The sequence below is a fragment of the Lontra canadensis genome, unplaced genomic scaffold (assembly GCF_010015895.1).
Source record: "Lontra canadensis isolate GAN:19392208 unplaced genomic scaffold, GSC_riverotter_1.0 scaffold5, whole genome shotgun sequence".
NCBI lineage: Eukaryota > Metazoa > Chordata > Mammalia > Carnivora > Mustelidae > Lontra > Lontra canadensis.
In genome coordinates, this window is record NW_022630999.1 from 39,748,151 (window position 1) to 39,767,218 (window position 19,068).

At 38.0% G+C, this 19,068-nt stretch overlaps 1 protein-coding gene across 1 annotated transcript in view; it reads left to right on the plus strand.

The window, feature by feature from the left end:
• LMNB1 (lamin B1) overlaps positions 1-19,068 on the plus strand; it is a 53,010-nt gene that overhangs the window by 14,304 nt on the left and 19,638 nt on the right. The window contains exons 2-5 of the mRNA XM_032851952.1: positions 12,066-12,222; positions 12,837-12,962; positions 15,646-15,816; positions 17,183-17,308. Of these exons, the coding sequence (XP_032707843.1) occupies positions 12,066-12,222; positions 12,837-12,962; positions 15,646-15,816; positions 17,183-17,308 (580 nt within the window). The remainder of the gene's footprint in view (positions 1-12,065; positions 12,223-12,836; positions 12,963-15,645; positions 15,817-17,182; positions 17,309-19,068) is intronic.

Below are 19,068 nucleotides of genomic sequence, written 5' to 3' on the forward strand. Positions count from 1 at the left end.
GGTTTGAGAGGGTTGTTCCAACTTTATTTTTCCATTTGATCTATTACTCTAGTGTCTGCAAAATTTGAGTTCTCAGGAACACATATACTGTGTTTGGCAGCCAAGCCTGTACGTACTCTGAACATAATTTCCAACAGAACTCATTAGAGTATTACCCTTAGTTTTTCTTCTCTGTACCACCTTTCGATTACCTATGAAAATAACATTTTTCCCACTTAGTTTTGTCTAATTTATATAAAAAGACTTGATACTGTTAAAACATCAAGTTATTTAGAATCATGAGGGTTTTTTTTTTAAATTAGTTTTATGTTATTGAAGAAATAGCATTCAGAAGAGTCTTGTGCTCTTCTCTAGGCTAGTTGTATTGCCTAAACATTGATAGTTTGGATATAGAATTTTAAGTTGTAAGTATATTTCCTAGGGATTTTGAAGGCATGCTTTATAGTTCTCTAGCTTTTGTTGTTGCTAAGAAGTACTGAGTGAAAAGTCAGAAAGTTTGTAGCATCTTTTTTTTTAGGTCCAATTCTAAAATTTCTTTCTTTCTTTCTTAAGATTTATTGATTTGGGCACCTGGGTGGCTCAGTTGGTTAAGTGTCTGCTTTAGGCTCAGGTCATGATCTCAGGGTCCTGGGATCGAGCCCCCTGTTGGGCTCCCTGCTACTCCCTCTACCTCTTCTTCTGTCCTCTGCTCATGCTCACTTTCTCTCTCTCTCAAATGAATAAAATCTTTTTTTATTCATTTGAGAGAGAGAGAGAGAGGGAGACAGAGAGAGGCAGCAGCACACAGGCAGGGGGAGGGGCACAAGGAGAGGGAGAGAGAATCTCAGGCAGACTCCATGCCCAGTGTGGAGCCAGATACAGGACTCAATCTCATGACTCTGAGATCATGACCTGTGCAGAAACCAAGAATTGGATGCTTGACTGACTTTACCACCCGGGTTCCCTCAGTTCTGAAATTTCTTAAGGATGTTTGTTGGTGTGGATCTTTCTTTTCTTCCAATTTGCTGGTCACATGGTGATAGTTTTCAGTCTGGAAATTCATGTCCTTAGTCCTTGGCAACTTTAAAAAATGATTTTATTCATGATTTTCTCCTATTTTATTACTTTCTAAGACTCTTATTATTCAGATGTTGGACTTCTTAAAATGATTCTTTAGTGTTCTTATTTAAAAAATTTTTTCTCCTGAATACTCTCAATTTTATCTTCCAGTTTTTGCGGTTCTGTTACAAATTTTTCATAACTTTGTACTCTCTTGATGTTTCTTTATACTGTTGTGAATAAATTTCATGGATGCAGTACTTCTCTTACCTTTTCAGAAGTCTTTATCTCCTTCCCCATTCCTTTGTGCTCCACGTTAATTTTTTTTTTCTATTTATTTAGGTCCTTGATGTGTTAGTGCAGGAAATGGAAACTACTAGATATTTTAAGCAGAAAAGAAAATGATATGGAATGCAGGTGCTTGGAAAAAATCATTAGAAGGGTTAGAGGTGTTGGAATGATGCCTAGGATGCTATAGATTTGGGGAGCTTTTATGTCTGAGGACGCCACTGAAGCCACGGAACTTAAAAACAACAACAACAGTGTGTAGCTACAGTTCAGGATCAGGAAGCTGCCACTGCTGTTGGTACCAGTACCTACCCCATGGCCCAGCAAATGGGAGAATGAACATTGGACCATGGTTTTGGAGAAACTTCAGACCACAAAAATGTCACAAAGCAGTGTCTCTTATGAGGAGCGGTGCAAAATGTCCATGAATGAAATAGTAGCAAACCAAACCTACCCCCTTGTAAAAGGACTGCATACTATCACCAAGTGGGTTTTATCTTGGGAATGCAGGGTTGGTTCAGTCTGTGGGTCAGTACTGCAATAAACCGTATTACTAGAATGAAGGACAACAACTATCTCAATAGGTGCATAAAAAACATTTGACAAAGTGTGTTGCTCTTTCATGATAAAAATACTCAGATGAGGGATGAAAGGAAACTTCTTAACCTGACAAAGAGTATCTATAAAAAATTTATGGCTAGTATCACACTTAATGGTGAAGACTGGGTGCTTTCTTCATAAGATCAGGAACAAGACAAGGATGCCCAATTACACCACTTAACATTCAACATTGTACTGGAGTTTCTAGCGGGGGCAGTTAGGCAAGTAAAGGAAATAAAAGGCAGCCAGATTAGGAAAGAAGTGGTAAAACTGTCTCTATTTGTAGATGCCATGATTTCATAGGAAATCCTGAGGAATCTAACAAAACAAAAAACTTCCATATCTCTTACAGATGTATTAGAGTACTTCATTTTCCTCCAAAATTCCACCTGCAAGAGATTCTGGAAAATGGCTTTTTTAGCTTTCCAGTTTGGGAAAGCAGAGCCGGGAGGGTGGAATGGACGTTGGGTGAGTTAATCCACAGTGAGAGTTTTTCTCAGAAGTCTGGTGACTCCTTCATACTCAGGAACGGTGTTCGGAATCTGATGGAAAGCCGTGTGCACGAGTGGGGCTTCTTGAGCAAGCTTCACCGTGGGTGAAATGGCAGGATCATTTCATTGGGAACACCTACTGTCCGTGTTTTCAGTTTTCTGGGGTTTAGCTGCCTAGCTTACTGTGAGCCCTGGGAGGTTGAAAGGGGATATCAGCATCTGTACAAGTCCACCGAATTCCCTTATTTTTGTGGTATGGTACTGCTGCCTTTGGGTGTGTCGTGTGACTGCCTGATCTAAGATTCTGCTTACTTTACTTAAGAGAGTAAACTTTTCATCCTTTGCCATGGTGGATGAGGGTCTTTGGGCCCTGGGGCGTAGTATGGAGTAGTTGTCTGCCTCCTAATAGATTTTCAGCTAGTTCTACCTCAGAGTTACCAAGGTATATCTTGTTATCAACAGCATCTGTAGTATAAAGTAGGTTACTTCTCAGGTATCCCTGTGTCTGGCTCAGGATTGAGCACTCTTGTGTTGGTCAAGCTCATTTTCACTCATTTCACTTGTTTCACATCCGTGTTCAGCTTCCACAATTTTGTCATTTCCTCTTTACTTTTTTCATAATGGATTTGTGCCTTTGCTGTTTTAGTTGGGTTTCTAGAAGGGGTAATAATGAAGTTGTGTTGAATGTGACATTTCTATCCAGAAGCTATATCATGTACTCCTTTTTTTTTTTTTTAAGTTTTTTTTTAAAGACTATATTTATTTATTTGACAGACTGCAAGGGAGAGGGAACACAAGCAGGGGAAGTGGGAGAGGGAGAAGCAGGATTCCCAGTGAGCAGGGAACCTGATGTGGGGCTCAATCCCAGGACTGTGGCCGAAGGCAAATGCTTAACGACTGAGCCAGCCAGGCACCCTATATCATGTACTCTTGTAGCATTCTGTACTTTTCTTCTCTTTCCTAGCACTTGCTGAGGAGGTTTGCTGACAAATTTAATGGTTGATTAAGATAATTCTTTATGATTGATTGCCTTATGAGAGTGGAATCTCTTTGTGGATGGGGTTAGTGTCTGACTTTGTTTCCTATTGTATCAGTACATTTTTCTAGCACTCTCTAGGCTTTCCTAAGATAATTATTGACTTAGTGATTACTATTTTTGTAGGAGGCTATTTTCATGTGAGATTGGGTTGAATGAAACCCATGGAGGAGTGGTAAAATAACCAAACATACTGTTAATTTCTAACTGATTATTCTGGTTTAATTTTCTTCAAAATATTGCTTACCTCTTCCATATATTAGTTTGTTTATTATATGCCTCTACCCACTAGAAAGTACCTTCCATAAACGCAGGGACTTGTTATATTTTGTTCACTGCTGGTTTCCAAGCCCTCAGATCAATGGCCTGGCACAAAGTTGTGGTTATTGATTGTTTTTTTCCTTCAAGAAGTCATTTTCTATTAGGATTTAAGCTCTACGCATGCCCTGTAAGCAAGCACAGAAGTAACTATATATGCGAATCTCTCTTCAAATAAATGGTTCTGTGGTCCATTTTAAGTCTTATTTAGTATTTTTCCTAATTATAAGCTGGTATCAGTTAGGGTTTGCCTGATTCTGGTTAGGCTGTTACTAATTTGTTGACTGCTCCGTTTATTGAATGAATAGCAGAATTTTGTTACCACCAGAAATTATCCATTGCAGCTTTTGAGTTTGTGCGAAAGCATCTTAGTCTTTTTACTAGCACCAGAGGAGACCATGTTAGTAGAAATTGTGATCATATAACTTACTAGAAATTTTGTGTGTTACATTTATCTTAATTGCAGGGAAATTCATTAAATTTCCTCAGTAAAAATATTGTGGGTCACATTCCTTTTTCCTTTGAAAGGTAGGATACTTTGGGGACATAATTGAAGCTGGAGAATGAATGTTGGAGCAGATGCATATTTAATATGCATTTTGAATCTGTAATTATGAAATAGTTTAGTTTTAAGACAGAAGGTTTGTGTTTGGGCTTAATAATAATCCTTACGTTAAATTCAAAGTGAAGTTTTGTTTTTTTTTTAAGTCTGAACCATGGCTAGATAATAAAAGTCATGTTAATTTTGAATGCTTGGTGTGAAGAGAGCCTCAGAAGCTATACTGATAGTCACTTGAATAATTGCTCTAGTGTTGAGTGGCATTCAGCTGCCACCAGACATGTGTTCAGAAGAACCTTACGGGACATTAAAGCACAGAGCTCAAACAGCTGGGCCTGATTGCCTTGGCTGTCCATGTAGAGTAGGTCTCTGCTGAGGGATTTAAAAATCCCTTGTTTTATGGTTATGATTAGAGGTAACAGTTTCATATAGAGTGATTTCTGTTATGTTATCTGATTGCAGGGGAAAAACTAAATGGCTTTTTCCTTTTACCCCCTGTAATTTATATGTTTTCCTAAATAAGAATGGTCCTGAAGTGAAGTGTTAGTGCTGAGTTAAGAAAGGCAGCTGAACAAAGAAAGGGTGTTGTTGGCATGGGTTTCTTGTGTTCTTTTTCATTTTCTTTTATCTATCTTCTCCTTTCCATCTAGGATATTACAATATGTGCATTAGGGAAAATTCTCAATCTGTATTGGTTGAGTGTCTTATTTTATAAGATGAACCTGACAATGTGTAATAGCGTCTCACAATTGCTAGGAGGTGATCTAAGCAAGCAGAGGGCTGCATAGTATTTTGCTATAGAATAATACGAGTGGAATTTAAAACTGACTGAAGAGTGGTTTGTTTTTGGTTTTCTTAAGCTGTTCTTTTGCCTAACATGTTAAAGCAGTAAAGCCCCACATAATTATATTTCCATTTTTGATCTCTATAAACATGAATATTCCTTTTTCTAGTTTATTTTTTTAATTTATAACTTCTAAAATTCTATATTCTTGAGTCTATCAGTATTATAACTTGGATGGATTTTTTTTTAAGATTTTATTTATTTATTTGACAGAGAGAGATCACAAGTAGGCAGAGAGGCAGTCGGACCGGGGTGGGGTGGGGTGAGGGGGTAGGGGGTGGGGGGGGAGGGAGCAGGCTCCCCGCTGAGCAGAGAGCCTGATGCAGGGCTTGATCCCAGGACCCTGAGACCATGACCTGAGCCAAAGGCAGAGGTTTAACCCACTGAGCCATCCAGGCGCCCCAACTTGGATTTCTGTAAGAACACACCTTTCCAACAGATTTTAGCAGTCATTTACTGAACTCTTGTCCACTTTTGGATATATGCAGTATAATAATCTTCGGTGAATTTCTTGGAAATGACATATACTATCCAGAAACTGTTAGACCAACTAAGGGGTCATCTATAATTTAGATCTCTTACTTTGAATTGCTTAATATAACTCTTTGTACTTACATTTCTGTAATACGACAATCAAGGAACAAGGACAAAATTACTTGAGAAAATACTGAAAATTATGGCAACCGTGAAAGAAGAAAACCAGACCCAAGCATGTGACAGTTCCTGTCTTGAAGGTGAACAGATTTGCTTTGTTAACAGATACATTGTAGGGGCGCCTGGGTGGCTCAGTGGGTTAAAGCCTCTGCCTTCGGCTCAGGTCGTGATCCCAGGGTCCTGGGATTGAGCCCCACATCAGGCTCTCTGCTCAGCAGGGAGCCTGCTTCCTTCTCTCTCTCTCTCTCTCGCCTGCTTCTCTGCCTACTTGTGATCTCTGTCTGTCAAGTAAATAAATAAAATCTTTAAAAAAACAAAACAAACAAAAAACCCAGATACATTGTAGGTGATAAAGAGAAGCTGAATACCTCAGCTGAGCATTTGTGATGTAAACTGACCTGTGTGAGCAACAAAATGTAAACAGAAGGGCAGTAATTTCCCATTGCTTAAACTATTTTGTAATGAGTTTCAGATTATGTTCCAAGTGTGTGTCCCTGTAAGTTTACTTTTAGATTTCTGTTCCATACTAGTTATTTGTTCCCTGTTTAAGTGGCTAATCTAATTTTTCAAGTGTTTACGATTACAATATACTTACTAATTCATTTGTAAGTAGTTACTGTCATATGCTTACTAGATCTTGAGTGGGTTTCTCTGTGTTATGTATATGTAGTGTGACTTTATTTAAAAAGTGCTCTGGGGTGGCTGGGTGGCTCAGTTGGTTAACTGTCTGCCTTCTGCTTGGGTCTTGATCCTGGGGTTATAGGATCAGCCTGGCATTGGGCTCCCTGCTCAGTGGGCAGCCTGCTATTCGCTCTGCCTCTGTCACTGTCTCACTCTCTCTCAAATAAATAAATAAAGAAATAATAAAATTTTAAAAAATAAAATAAAATGTGCTCTACATTTATTAACTAGTAATGTTATGTTTCCCCAAGAGCTACATTGCACATTCATTTTCTAGTGACTCTCTAATTGAGTGCATTTTTGAATCTCCCATTTCTTCATTGGTGGGGCTTGTCGGCGTTGGGTACACTTAGGCAAATGAAGAATATTGAAGGAGTAGGAGACTTGTTATGGAAGGGGTAGTACAAATATCTAAGCCAGTTCCAGCACTGAGTTCCAGAGCCATGTAGTTCAGTGCAGAACCCAAGGTTGAAATTATAATCCTAAAACAAGTCAAGGTCAAAGAGGTGGTAGGCTAGAATACTAAGATGAGGAAAGCAGTGAAGTATAGTGGTGTTGCTGGTCATAGGGGGTGGTCAGGAGTAATTCAGAAAGTGGCAAGTAAGCAGATGTATTTAGGTTAGCCCTTTAGGCCTCAGGAGATAGTAGGGATGGGTCCCAAAGGTTATTGGTAGGTACCAGGTTCTTTTTGGGAAAGTACCTCTGTGTTGTATCCTCCAAGCTATGGCTGTTACTCTTGAGTCGATATTATAGAATGTTAACAGAAATGTTAAGTGTAGGGGCACCTGGGTGGCTCAGTGGGTAAAGCCTCTGCCTTCAGCTCAGGTCATGATCTCAGGGTCCTGGGGTGGAGCCCCGCATTGGGTTCTCTGCTCATCAGGGAGCCTGCTTCTCCCCCCACCCTTTCTCTGCTTGCCTCTCTGCCTGCTTGTGATCTCTGTCAAATAAATAAATAAAATTTTCAAAAAAAAAAAAATGTAAGTGTATCCTGTCAAGCTGATTATGTTTTTAATGGTCAGATATTTGATTAGACCTGGTTAACTTATTATGACTGGTGAAATTGAAGTTTTCTTGAAGTAAAAGCTAATTGTTTTTATAAAGGGATGAAGTTCTCCATTAGAATGGAGTAGTATGGGGCACCTGGGTGGCTGAGTGGGTTAAGGCCTCTGCCTTCAGCTCAGGTCATGATCCCAGCTTTCTGCTCAGCAGGGAGCCTGCTTCCCTTCCTCTCTCTCTGCCTGCCTTTCTGCCTACTTGTGATCTCTGTCAAATAAATAAATAAAATCTTAAAAAAAAAAAAAGAATGGAGTAGTGTCAGTTACATTTTGTAAAAGTTTTCTTGGCCGCATTTGAGTTTTGGTTCTTCTGTAAACGTCTACTGTAAATGGGTATGTTTTTGACTTAAATTCAGCAGTGTGAATATTTCTAGTGTGTTAGATTCATATTGTGAATAAAAATGGAAACATAGAAAGGTGTCTTTTTCTCGAGGTGTGGGAATAGCTTAGTCAGGGTAAGTCAGCAACACTGAGCAAATCCAGTTAAGAAATATTGTCCAAGAATAATGCCCACCAACCCCTTAAGTGATAGCTTCTCATAACTTTGGATTCTTAAGTTGGGCTTTCTTCCAGGGCATTGTCAGATGTTACTCTTCTTAAGTGGTGGCTGCAGCCAGTTAATGTGCTGTGTATGTTTTAGGATGTCATTTCTGCAGGTTTCTGTACTTTGACTAAAGTGCTGATAATTAGATCAAGACTTCCTGTGTCATCTGTAATGAATGAACAATAATGATACAGTTAGAACTATGATAAAATTATGGAACTTTCTGCATGGCCCCCATGTGTCCTTGGTATTGGCAACTTATGTGCCATATAAAACTCACTGATTCATAGCTTATTAGATGGAGACTTGCATGTAGTCTTAATAACTTTTTTATGGTAATTGGTAGGATGATAAGGAGGGCATCTGGGTATGTGAATTTTAGAGATTATAGAAGTCTCAGAGTTATTTTTTTCCTTCTAGGAAAAAACACACTTTATATACCATAAAAAAGCAGGGTAACTTTCTCTGGGGAGTGTATGGGGGAATTTCTTTTAAGAATTTCCAAAATAGGGATGCCTGAGTGGTTCAGTCGATTAAGTTTCTGCCTTTGGCTTAGGTCTTGATCCCAGGGTTTTGGGATTGAGTCCCACATCAGGCTCCCTGCTTAGCAGGGAGCCTGCTTCTCCCTCTGCCTGCCTCTCCCCTTGCTTGTACTCTCTCTTTCTGACAAATAAATAAAATCTTAAAAAAGAAAAACAACAAACAACAATAAAAACAAAAATAATTTCCAAACAAAACAAAAATTTCCAACAACAACAAAAAAATTTCCAAAATAGGGTGCTTGGATGGCTTAGTTGGTTAAGTGCCTGCCTTCGGCTCAGGTCATGATCTTAGAGTCCTAGGATCCCTCTTGAGCCAGGGCACATAAAGTTAGCTTTTATTTGCAATTTTAAATTTTAAGTACATTTTCAGCTTCTGATTCGTATCTGTCTACTTTATTCTCTTATGTGAAAGAGCTTTAAAGAATTGTGTTCTTTAACTAAAAATATAATTCTTTATATTCTTTATAGAATATAATATATATATTATGTATAATTATAATTTAATTATATTCTTTAAGCAATTCTTTAAAGAATTTATAGTAGAATAACATATTTTTACAGATTAATAGTAGTATAAGCAACTAAGAACTTGACAGCAGTTTCAAGTGGTGTCATTGGTGGCTCAAGGTACCACAAATTAATAGCATATCCTACTCTCATCCCCTTTATTCCATCACTCCTTAGTCTTTTTTTTTTTTTTTTTTTAAGTAGGCTCTGTGACCAACATGGGGCTTGAACTCACTACCCTCATATCAAGGGTCAGATGCTCTACCAACTGAGCCAGCCAGGCACCCCCACCACTCCTTGGTGTCATTTGGTCTTGATTGTTGTTGAGGAAATTACCATGTTCTAATTATTCTTAATGTTCTTAATTTTGGCTTGCAGTGTAACATTCTGAATTTCAAAATGTGCATGTTTTTTTACCCATTAAATCAGTGATACCAAAGAGAACATGCAGTAGCCTCTAAAATTGATGGGAGTTTTAAAAATTCTGTATCCTTCCTGGTAGGCTGTTTTGGTTTCTGGGAAGCACAGGTTGACCTTGCCAAGAGATACCGCATTTGGAAGTACCACATTATGATCTGAGATTTAAATACTGGGCAGTGGTGGATTGGATAGTGGATAGAATTTTTTTGTACTTAACTTTTATTAAGTAATTTTAAGCCAGTAGCTTTTGTGAATAATGTGTAATACTCTATGAAATATGATTTTGTTTTAAATCATATGTTTTATGACATGTATTTCTGCCCAGCTCTGCTCATTTATGTAGTAGGACAGAATTGTTCCTCACAAGCAATGATTCTGTTCTAATGAGTTCCCAGCTTTAGAACCCAGCCCTTCTATGAACTGGACATTTTTATTTTTAAGATTTTATTTATTTTTTATTTGACAGACAGGAGATCACAAGTAGGCAGAGAGGCAGGCGGAGAGAGAGATAGGGAAGCAGGCTCCCCGCTGAGCAAAGAGCCTGATGCGGGGCTCCATCCCAGGACCCCAGGATTATGACCTGAGCTGAAGGCAGAGGCTTTAACCCATTGAGCCACCCAGGCACCCCGAACTGGACATTTTCGTTATAAATTAATGACTGTATGGGGTTGCTTTTTTTTTTTTAAACAGCTGATTTTTTTCTCCTCCTAATTGAATCATCAGTGAAAGGATGCCATCTTGTGGTTTTGAAAAATACAGGAATTAAGAAAAATACTGATAGAGGACTGCTGAGATTTTATGTATATAGTTGTTTTATGATGCCAAAACGAGTAAGAGAGGAATACTATTAATTCTTCTCTTTAAATTATATGTGCTTATCTTTTGGGACAGTAGTTTTCTTCATTTTATTTGGATAATAAAAGATTATTTTGAGAATTCCTGTTAACTGAGGATTCTTCTTCTAGCACATTCTCAAACATCAGTTGTAGAAATACTCTTCTATAATATCTGTTTTAATTGAGAATTGTTACTGAGAATTTTGGTATTAAGGCTCTCCCAGGGCCATCAATTAATGATAACAATTATTTGGAATGAAAAAATACTGTCCTTTAAACAATTATTTGTTTAAAGAATTATTTGACAAAATATATCCAAAGGAAATTTCATTCTAGAATATAGAACTACATTTAATAAAAAGTGATACTTTATTTTCCTGTTTGTTCATTTAAAGATTTATTTATTCATTTGAGAGAGAGAGCTCGCATGCTTGAATTGGGGCAGGGGGGTAGAGGGAAAGAGGTAATCTCCAGACAGACTCCCTCCTAAGTGCAGAGCTCGCCATGGGGCTCCACCTCACGACCCTGAGATCATGACCTGAGCCAGAATCAAGAGTCAGATGCTTAACTGACTGAGCCACTCAGAGGCCCCAAGAAATGGTATTTTGGAAGGAAAAGAAACCTCGATTCAAACCTCATTTTTGTAATTAATAGTAGAAACTGAAATAATTTTTCCTCAATATATTAGGAAGGCCCTATCTGTAAGTTAAGGAAATCTTAAAATAACATCTTATGTAAGAAATGGAGTGTATTTTGCAAGCTTGGGTCCAGTGAGTTCTTATGTAATATTAAGGGAGCTTATATAAAGTCAAACAGAAACAGACTCAGATATGGAGAACAAATATGGTTGCCAGAGGGGGTTCAGGTTGGGTAAAACAGGTGAAGGGGATTAAGAAGTACAAACTTGTGGTTGTAAATAATTCTTGGGGGATGTAAAGTACAGCACAAGGAATAGTGCTCAGTAATATTATAATACCTTTGTATGGTGACAGATAGTAGCTGTATTTATCAAGGTAATAACCATTTTGTAAATGTATATGAATGTCAGATGGCTAGGTTGTACACTGAAAACTAATGTAATACTGTATATCAACTATACTTCAAGTAATTCTACTTGATAGAACTCTAAATTCTATACTAAGAAGAATACTAAATTCTTCCAAGAATTTCTACATGATACATCAAGTTGTAAAATTACTTTTTAAAAATAACTTCATTTTTATTTCTTTAATCTCATTTTGTATCTTGATTTATGTCTCCTGTACATCTTGGTTTATAATATTAATTGTATTTTAAAATAACAAATATCCATTTCTTCAAAAACATTTCTTGCTAAAACATGTAGTGAGTGTCTCTTTATAGAACATGAACGGCATATGTTCTTACGCAGAGAACACCAGGATTCTGGAACATTGGCTTTGTAGACTTCTTTGATCTAGTCATTAGTAATCTTGGAAGGGAAATCATTGAAGGGTAAAGTTGTTATCCACCAAAACTCTAGATTTAATGCTCCCAAATTACTCTGCTAATTTTAGTAGGCTATAGCAGCCTTTATTTAAACTGCATCTTTTGTTTCCCCTTTGGCAGGGAGGGAGAAGGCTTCAGGTCAGGGGTATAATTTGATGTCTTGCATTTTTTCAAATGTCTTACAGTTATGCTAAGAAAGAGTCAGATCTTAACGGAGCCCAGATGAAGCTTCGAGAATATGAAGCGGCACTGAATTCTAAAGATGCAGCTCTGGCCACTGCACTCGGTGACAAAAAAAGTTTAGAGGGAGATTTGGAGGATCTGAAGGATCAGATTGCCCAGGTAAGGCAAACGCTGGTCTTAAGCCCTGTTGGGAGGTTAATTCCCCATCTGACTGGGTCGAGTGATTTGATTTCTGAATTAACTTAAAACATTTTTTATTTAAAAATTAAAAAAAAATTTTTTTATGGTTTCCCTGAAGGATAGTCTACAGGCAGCTAACATGCAAAGTATCTTCACCTCTCAGTCATTTTATCTGGGTCAAGCAGATCTTACTGCTGCTCTTCTTCCTTTCTCTTGTGCTTAAGCTCTTTCTGTTTCTTGCTCTCAAAACCTGTTTCATTACTGTACCAAAATGTAAGAAAAGAAAGGAAAAGAAAAAGTCCTAACATTGCTCCACACACAGGAAAAAGTGAAAGTGGTAGCTAAAATCCTTCCTAGGTCTTTGTCCATTACTTGTTGCCAGTTACCAGATCTGAGAGGTGTTTCAGTGTGGCACTCTTGGTGGGACCAGCATTTGGACACATGGTTCTGTGATAAAGGTTATAGTAAGAGACTTTCATACACAGATAAAAGATACAAACGTTTTAATTTATGATTTGATTCAGTCCATAGGTATCTCTTAAATTTGTTACTAAATAATTGCTATGTTTTTTTTTGTCAATTCTTTCTATTAGTTGGAAGCCTCCTTAGCTGCTGCCAAAAAACAGTTAGCAGATGAAACTTTACTTAAAGTGGATTTAGAGAATCGCTGTCAGAGCCTCACCGAGGACTTGGAGTTCCGTAAAAACATGTATGAGGAGGTAACTATATAATTTTATTTTTTTAAGGAAAGGAGGGATCCTAAATATTTTGTTATAACTATATAGTAAAAAAAAGGGAGAAATTTTATAGGTAAATTATTCAAGGTATCATTGCTAAAAGGTTTTATACAAGAATTCAGGCTCTTACAATGAAGAGATGTGATTTCACTTTATCTAACTCCTAAGGATTTGGTCATAGCGGTTAATTACTCTCAACCTTTTTGAGTATTTCTATTAGTGTCTCTTGCTGCCTAAATTTACTCTAAAATTTACCAACTTAAAACCACAAATCTTTATTATCTCACAGTTTCTGAAGGTGGAGAATCTGAGAGCTGCCTTACTGCATGAATTGGTATGTTTTAGGGTCTCTCATGAGGTTGCAGTCAGATTTTCAGCCTGGACTGGAGGAACTGCCTCTGAGCTCATTCACAGGTTGTTGATATGAAGAGTCAGTTCATCATAGGCTTCTCCCTGCGGCTGCTCATGCTATGGCTTTCCAGAAGAATGACTGATGAGAGAGAGAGGGCGGGGGAGCACAAGACAGAAGCTGCATTGTCTTCTGTTACTTTTCTAAGCCTAGAAGTGATGTACTGTCACTCTTTATCACATAGACCAACCATGATACGCTGTGGGTGGGGATTCTACAAGGGTGTGGCTGTCAGGAGGCAGCCGCCATTGGGGGCAACCTTGAAGGCAGGCTACCCACAGCACTTATAGTTAGATATATATATTTTAAAATAGTTTCTGTGGTCAAGCCTTGGCAGATGAAGGTAGCAACTTTTGCCAAAAAAATAAGTAATAAAATTGAAGAAAGGGGAATGTATATTTTCTCAAAATGGAAGAGGACTGGAATTAACCCAGAGTATGGAACCTGCAGTTAAATACTTAATGATTTTAGAAGTAATATAAATTTGAGAACAGCAACTAACAAGTACTTTAAAAATGGGGAATTATTATAGAACTTAAATTTTCTTTTTGTTAATTGGAGAAAAAATAATAAAATAGAAATTTGGCTATTTTTACAACTACATTCTATTAAAACATATAGTTGTTGGGGCACAGTATACTTACTGGACAAACAGACTTGGATAACTCTTGAGTCATTTCTTTAAAAATGAAATAACTAATACCTGCTCTTTTCTTTTGGGGGAGTGGTAACAATCAAAGTGGAATAGTTTGTGCAGAAGTTCCCTGTATGAAGTATAGTGAATACTATCACATAATTGTTAACTACAGTTTTGTTTTATAAATGGAGGCATTTTTGTATTAAGTTGTCTTATATTTTTGTTTTGATAAAATTGCTTGTGATATATCATTACTTAGTTTTTATGCTATGTGTGGACTCCTGTATCTTTAAACCAAGAGTAGGGTATTTTTTGTTTGTTTATTTGCAAGTCACTGATTCTTTATGAAATAATAAAAAAAAAGTAATTGAGAATTTTTAGGTTGCATAGCACCTTTGAATTTTTTTTTTCATCTTTGAATATTTTGATGTTTGCCTTTCTGAGAATGAACTTAAAATATTCCTCTTTTTTATTTAACGTAGAGGATATAATTCTATTCAATAAATATATTTCAGTTCCTTATTATGAGCAGTTAAGGGAGTGAGAGAGGAAGAAGGAAAACAGGAAGAGGAGGAAAGGAGGTAGAAAAAGGGCAAAATTACCTGTTGAACTAAACCTTTTATTTACATGATTTACGTGTCATTTGCTTCATTAAATATATATGAGCCCTGGGAGGTTAGTAACAGAACTGGAATCTGAACCCTGGTTTTCGGATTCTGTCAAGTGCATTTTCCTCTGCAATGAGCAGTTAAAAGAAAGATGAAGACGTGCCTAGGGAGTCATATGCAGGAGGAGGACACAGGAACAAACATCAGTGGGTAATATCCCCCTCTTGTGGGCTCTTTAATTATTGCCATTAAAGACAAATCTTGTATTTTCAGAGCTAGAAGCTGGAATGGAAATTTTATTCTTGGACTGGGGTTCCTAGCCATTTTAGTTTTGGATAGTCCTTAAAACCTGAATTGAAGGACTATGCCTACTAATTCTGTTATTTAATAGTGAATGGTCATATGTACTTAAGAGAGTAAAGTAATATTGGTAATATGTTTCCATATCTATTGATACTGATACCTTAGCACCAGCTGTTAACATAAGGCACATAAATTAGCTTGCTCTGCCTATTGCATTCTTAGTATGTTTAAGAAAATAGTTTTGTTAAGCATAAATCTTCTAGTTAGTTTTTCTGAGCGGCAAGTTTAACTTTTCATGTGCATTTTTTCTGGAGACATCCTTAGGATCATCATCATACCAGTTTAGAAAAACAATGACCATTCAGTGTACATAGTTAGTGTATGATTTCATGGTAGTGCTGTAAGGCTTCCAGGCCATTTCTTGTCTTCAGAGAAATACATAGCTATGCCACTGATAAGAAACATAAAATTCTTAGGGCTTTAGCTGCCACCCCCAGGGCTTTAGCTGCCACCCCCACTTCTGTTGTTGGTTCTAGCTCAAAAATCTTATCGTTTGAAAACAAAGGCAAAAATAGGTCTGTTCACATGGCTGCTCTAGGACACACCCAAGGAGGTGGGTTTTAATACTTCATATGACCCTGATGTTGCGGAGACGTATCCCAGGGCAACTGTGGTAGGTAACTTGGTTTTCTGTGATCTTTCCCCCAGGAGATCAATGAGACCAGACGGAAGCATGAAACTCGCTTAGTAGAGGTAGATTCTGGACGTCAGATAGAGTATGAGTATAAGCTGGCTCAGGCCCTTCATGAGATGCGAGAACAGCATGATGCCCAAGTGAAGCTGTACAAGGAGGAGCTGGAGCAGACTTACCATGCCAAAGTGAGTGGTCTCCCCGAGTGCCCGGAACCCTTACCAAACTCACCCTCAGGAGCGTGACTTGATGTCTGCTTCGTTCTAATTTTCTTTAATGAGTTCCCCTAGTCTCTCTGAAAATAGAAAATGGACTTAAAAAAAATTTCTATCAAGTCAATGTTACTAGAAATTATTCAAAGAAAGTAGAGTTATTTCACTTTTATCAGAGGTTAAGGTTTACCTTTTTGTCCGATAGATCACATGTGTCATGTCATAGTAGTGAACCCTAAGCCTCTGAAAATACTTTTCTTCCCACAGCATGTCCTGATTCCGCTGTCCTGTGCATCCAGTTAACCATGAGTGCTGGGCAGCACCTCATCAGACTTCCATGGCGTCACTGTACATAGTTTGTGACCGCCACACTTTGGGCCAAGTGAAAGTCTCTGAGATTTCTTCCTCTGCCACTTTTACTCATTTAAAAAAATATTCTAGAAACTTCTCACATGTGTACATGCAGATCATGCAAAAATCTTTAACACCAGTGAGTACAGGTTTTCCTTGTAAATGGTTTTATCCCAGTGTGTTAAATGTGGCATGATTTGATTAAAGAGAGTTATCAGTGAAGACTTAGAAAATTAAGGTCATAGAGGTGTTGTAAATAATTTCTATGAAGGGCCTCAACTGTTGATGTTGCATTTAACCCATGTTATGAAGTAATTGGCTAGTGAAGCCCTACATCAGATTGTCTAACACTTACTTAGTGCTAGGCATTGTGCTGGGCAGTGAAGGAGGTCAGTCACCTAGACTGTGGCCCCAAAGGAAGCCAACAAACAGCCAACAAATGTGCCTCATACACGTGCAGAACGGAATGTTATGGGCATCTGGAGAAATAGGATGTTTCTATCTAAGGGGCTATTTTTTGCTTCTGAAAGGAAGTGTTTCTCTTGGGACATAATCTAAAATTAGTACTTTCTGTTTTTGACTTTATCTTCTGTAATTAGATTTGGTGGGTTAGAGATATGTGATGTTTCTTTTCCTATAGACCTCACCCACAGTTAAGTTGCTACTACCCATTCCCCTTACTTGCAGTATTAACTGACATGTTAGAGATATAATGGGTGAAATATATAATGGGTGAAATAATACACTTTGGAGAAAGACCTAGGTGTATTACCATCGTTAAGCGCAGGTACTGGGAATTGAGCCTGAAGTCAGAAAGACTGAAGAGAATTCGTACCACGTCAGCAACTTCATGATGCTTTTCCTGTTTCATCAGCCAGTTACCAACAGGGCTTAGGTTTGAGATGAAATGCCTTGAAGTGAATCATACTTCCTTATTCGTTTGTTCTAAGTCACTAGGTAAGACTGACTATTGGTTTGTTTCTTCTTTTAGCTGGAGAATGCCAGATTGTCATCAGAGATGAATACTTCTACTGTCAACAGTGCCAGGGAAGAACTGATGGAAAGTCGTATGAGAATTGAGAGCCTTTCATCTCAACTTTCTAATCTCCAGAAGGAGGTAAGTAAGCGTCTTCCTCTAAGAAGAGTCCAAGTTGCATGTGAAGGCCACCTTCCCCACTGTCGTCTCCCTGCTTTGCTCTGCCTGGTGTCACTTTTCAGAGAGCACAGTATTTTCTGCAGTCTGGTTGTCCAACACTTTCCCGATGTTTTCATTTTGCAATGCATAAACGTTCTCTGAGCATGACCGTTATTCCTAAATTAATAGATTATCCAGAGCTCAGGAGGTTTCCCTTAGGAAGTAACATGCCGGCTTATTTCTGGGGCTTATCCCTGGGCCCAGATTTCTGAGCCATCTAGCAGCCTCATCTTCACACTCTTCCTGACATACTCCTTTTTAATCACATTTGGAAACCATAATAGGAAAAACACACAGAAATTGTTTGTGAGTAGTAAATGCTTTGCTATCCTAGACAGTTCTCATAGTGTTTGGACTCCTTACTGATCAAGGTCATGGGAAAGTAGCATTAACGGTGCATTAAGAAATTAGTAACTACTTTAGTCTTCAGTACACCCGAGTGACAAATGTTTGTGGCAAATGATTGCATTCCTGTGCTGACTGAGTGCTTGTGAGTGTGTGACAGCGCTGTCTAGGTGCAGCTTGGGCAGCGTGCATGTGGAGATCCGTGTCTGTCCAACGGTCATGTTGGTGTGGACACAGAGCGCACGAGCAGCTACCTAGGTACTCAGAAGGCTTTCACAATCTACTTTGCACCTTAATTACTTGAGAAGAATCTTCAGCTTCCTTTTCCCTTCAGGGAGATTTTTATTCTAAATTTTCCGTGTAAGAATAAACTTTGTTTTATTCTTTTTTTTTTTTTTTTTTTTAAATATTTTATTTATTTATTTGACAGAGATCACAAGTAGGCAGAGAGACAGGCAGAGAGGGAGGAGGAAGCATGTTTTATTCTTGACTAAGTTTTTCTTCCTTTTTGTTTTTTCTTTTCCTTTTTTTTTTTTAGTAAAACGTTTTTCTGATTATAAAACTGAAGATATTGTAGGAATTTAGAAAACAAGGCAGACAGGGAACTGCATAAAATCGGGTAGTGTAAACAAAATTAAAATAGAAGCTTTTACATTGCCTCTATCACATGTGCTTTATTATTTGTAACATAATCTAAAAGACTATTTTAGACCTATTTTGTCCCGATAGTATTTTGAACTTTTCCTGTAGCACTAGAGCTGGAAGGATCTTTAAAGTTCACTCAGACACAGACCTAGGTGAATTTAGTTACTTGCCCAGAAGCTACAGGTTGATAGATGGGTTTCTCTTCTAGTTGCCAGTTTTTCCCTTTACCTCTCACTCTCTTCAAAGATAATCTTTTTTTCCATGGCACCATCTTAATAACTACCTTTCCAAAAAATAGGCCCCTGTGTTCTTACTTCGAGTTGACATTTATTACTTTTCTCTGTTTAATAAATCATATTCTAGTTATCCCCTTTCCCTCAATTTCCCATGTCCCTACCCCCCCCCCCTTTTTTTTTTTGGCTGCTTCATATTCCCCTTGATGATGCTAGCTGTAGAGGTTTTATAGACTGGGGCGGGGCAGGGGGCTGTCTGAGACTTGCCTGCCGTTGGACAGTAAGAAGCTGGGAAACTTGGTAGCCATGTTTCCTGACTCAGGTTCAGGACTGTTTCCCTGTTGGCTTGTAGGTTCTCTTCCCATCCTTGTAAGGTTTTTTGATTAACTTCTGGTTAGAGGTGTTTAAATGATGTTAGGTGGGGCCCTGGGAGTTTCTAGGAGCTAAGACCTTATGAAA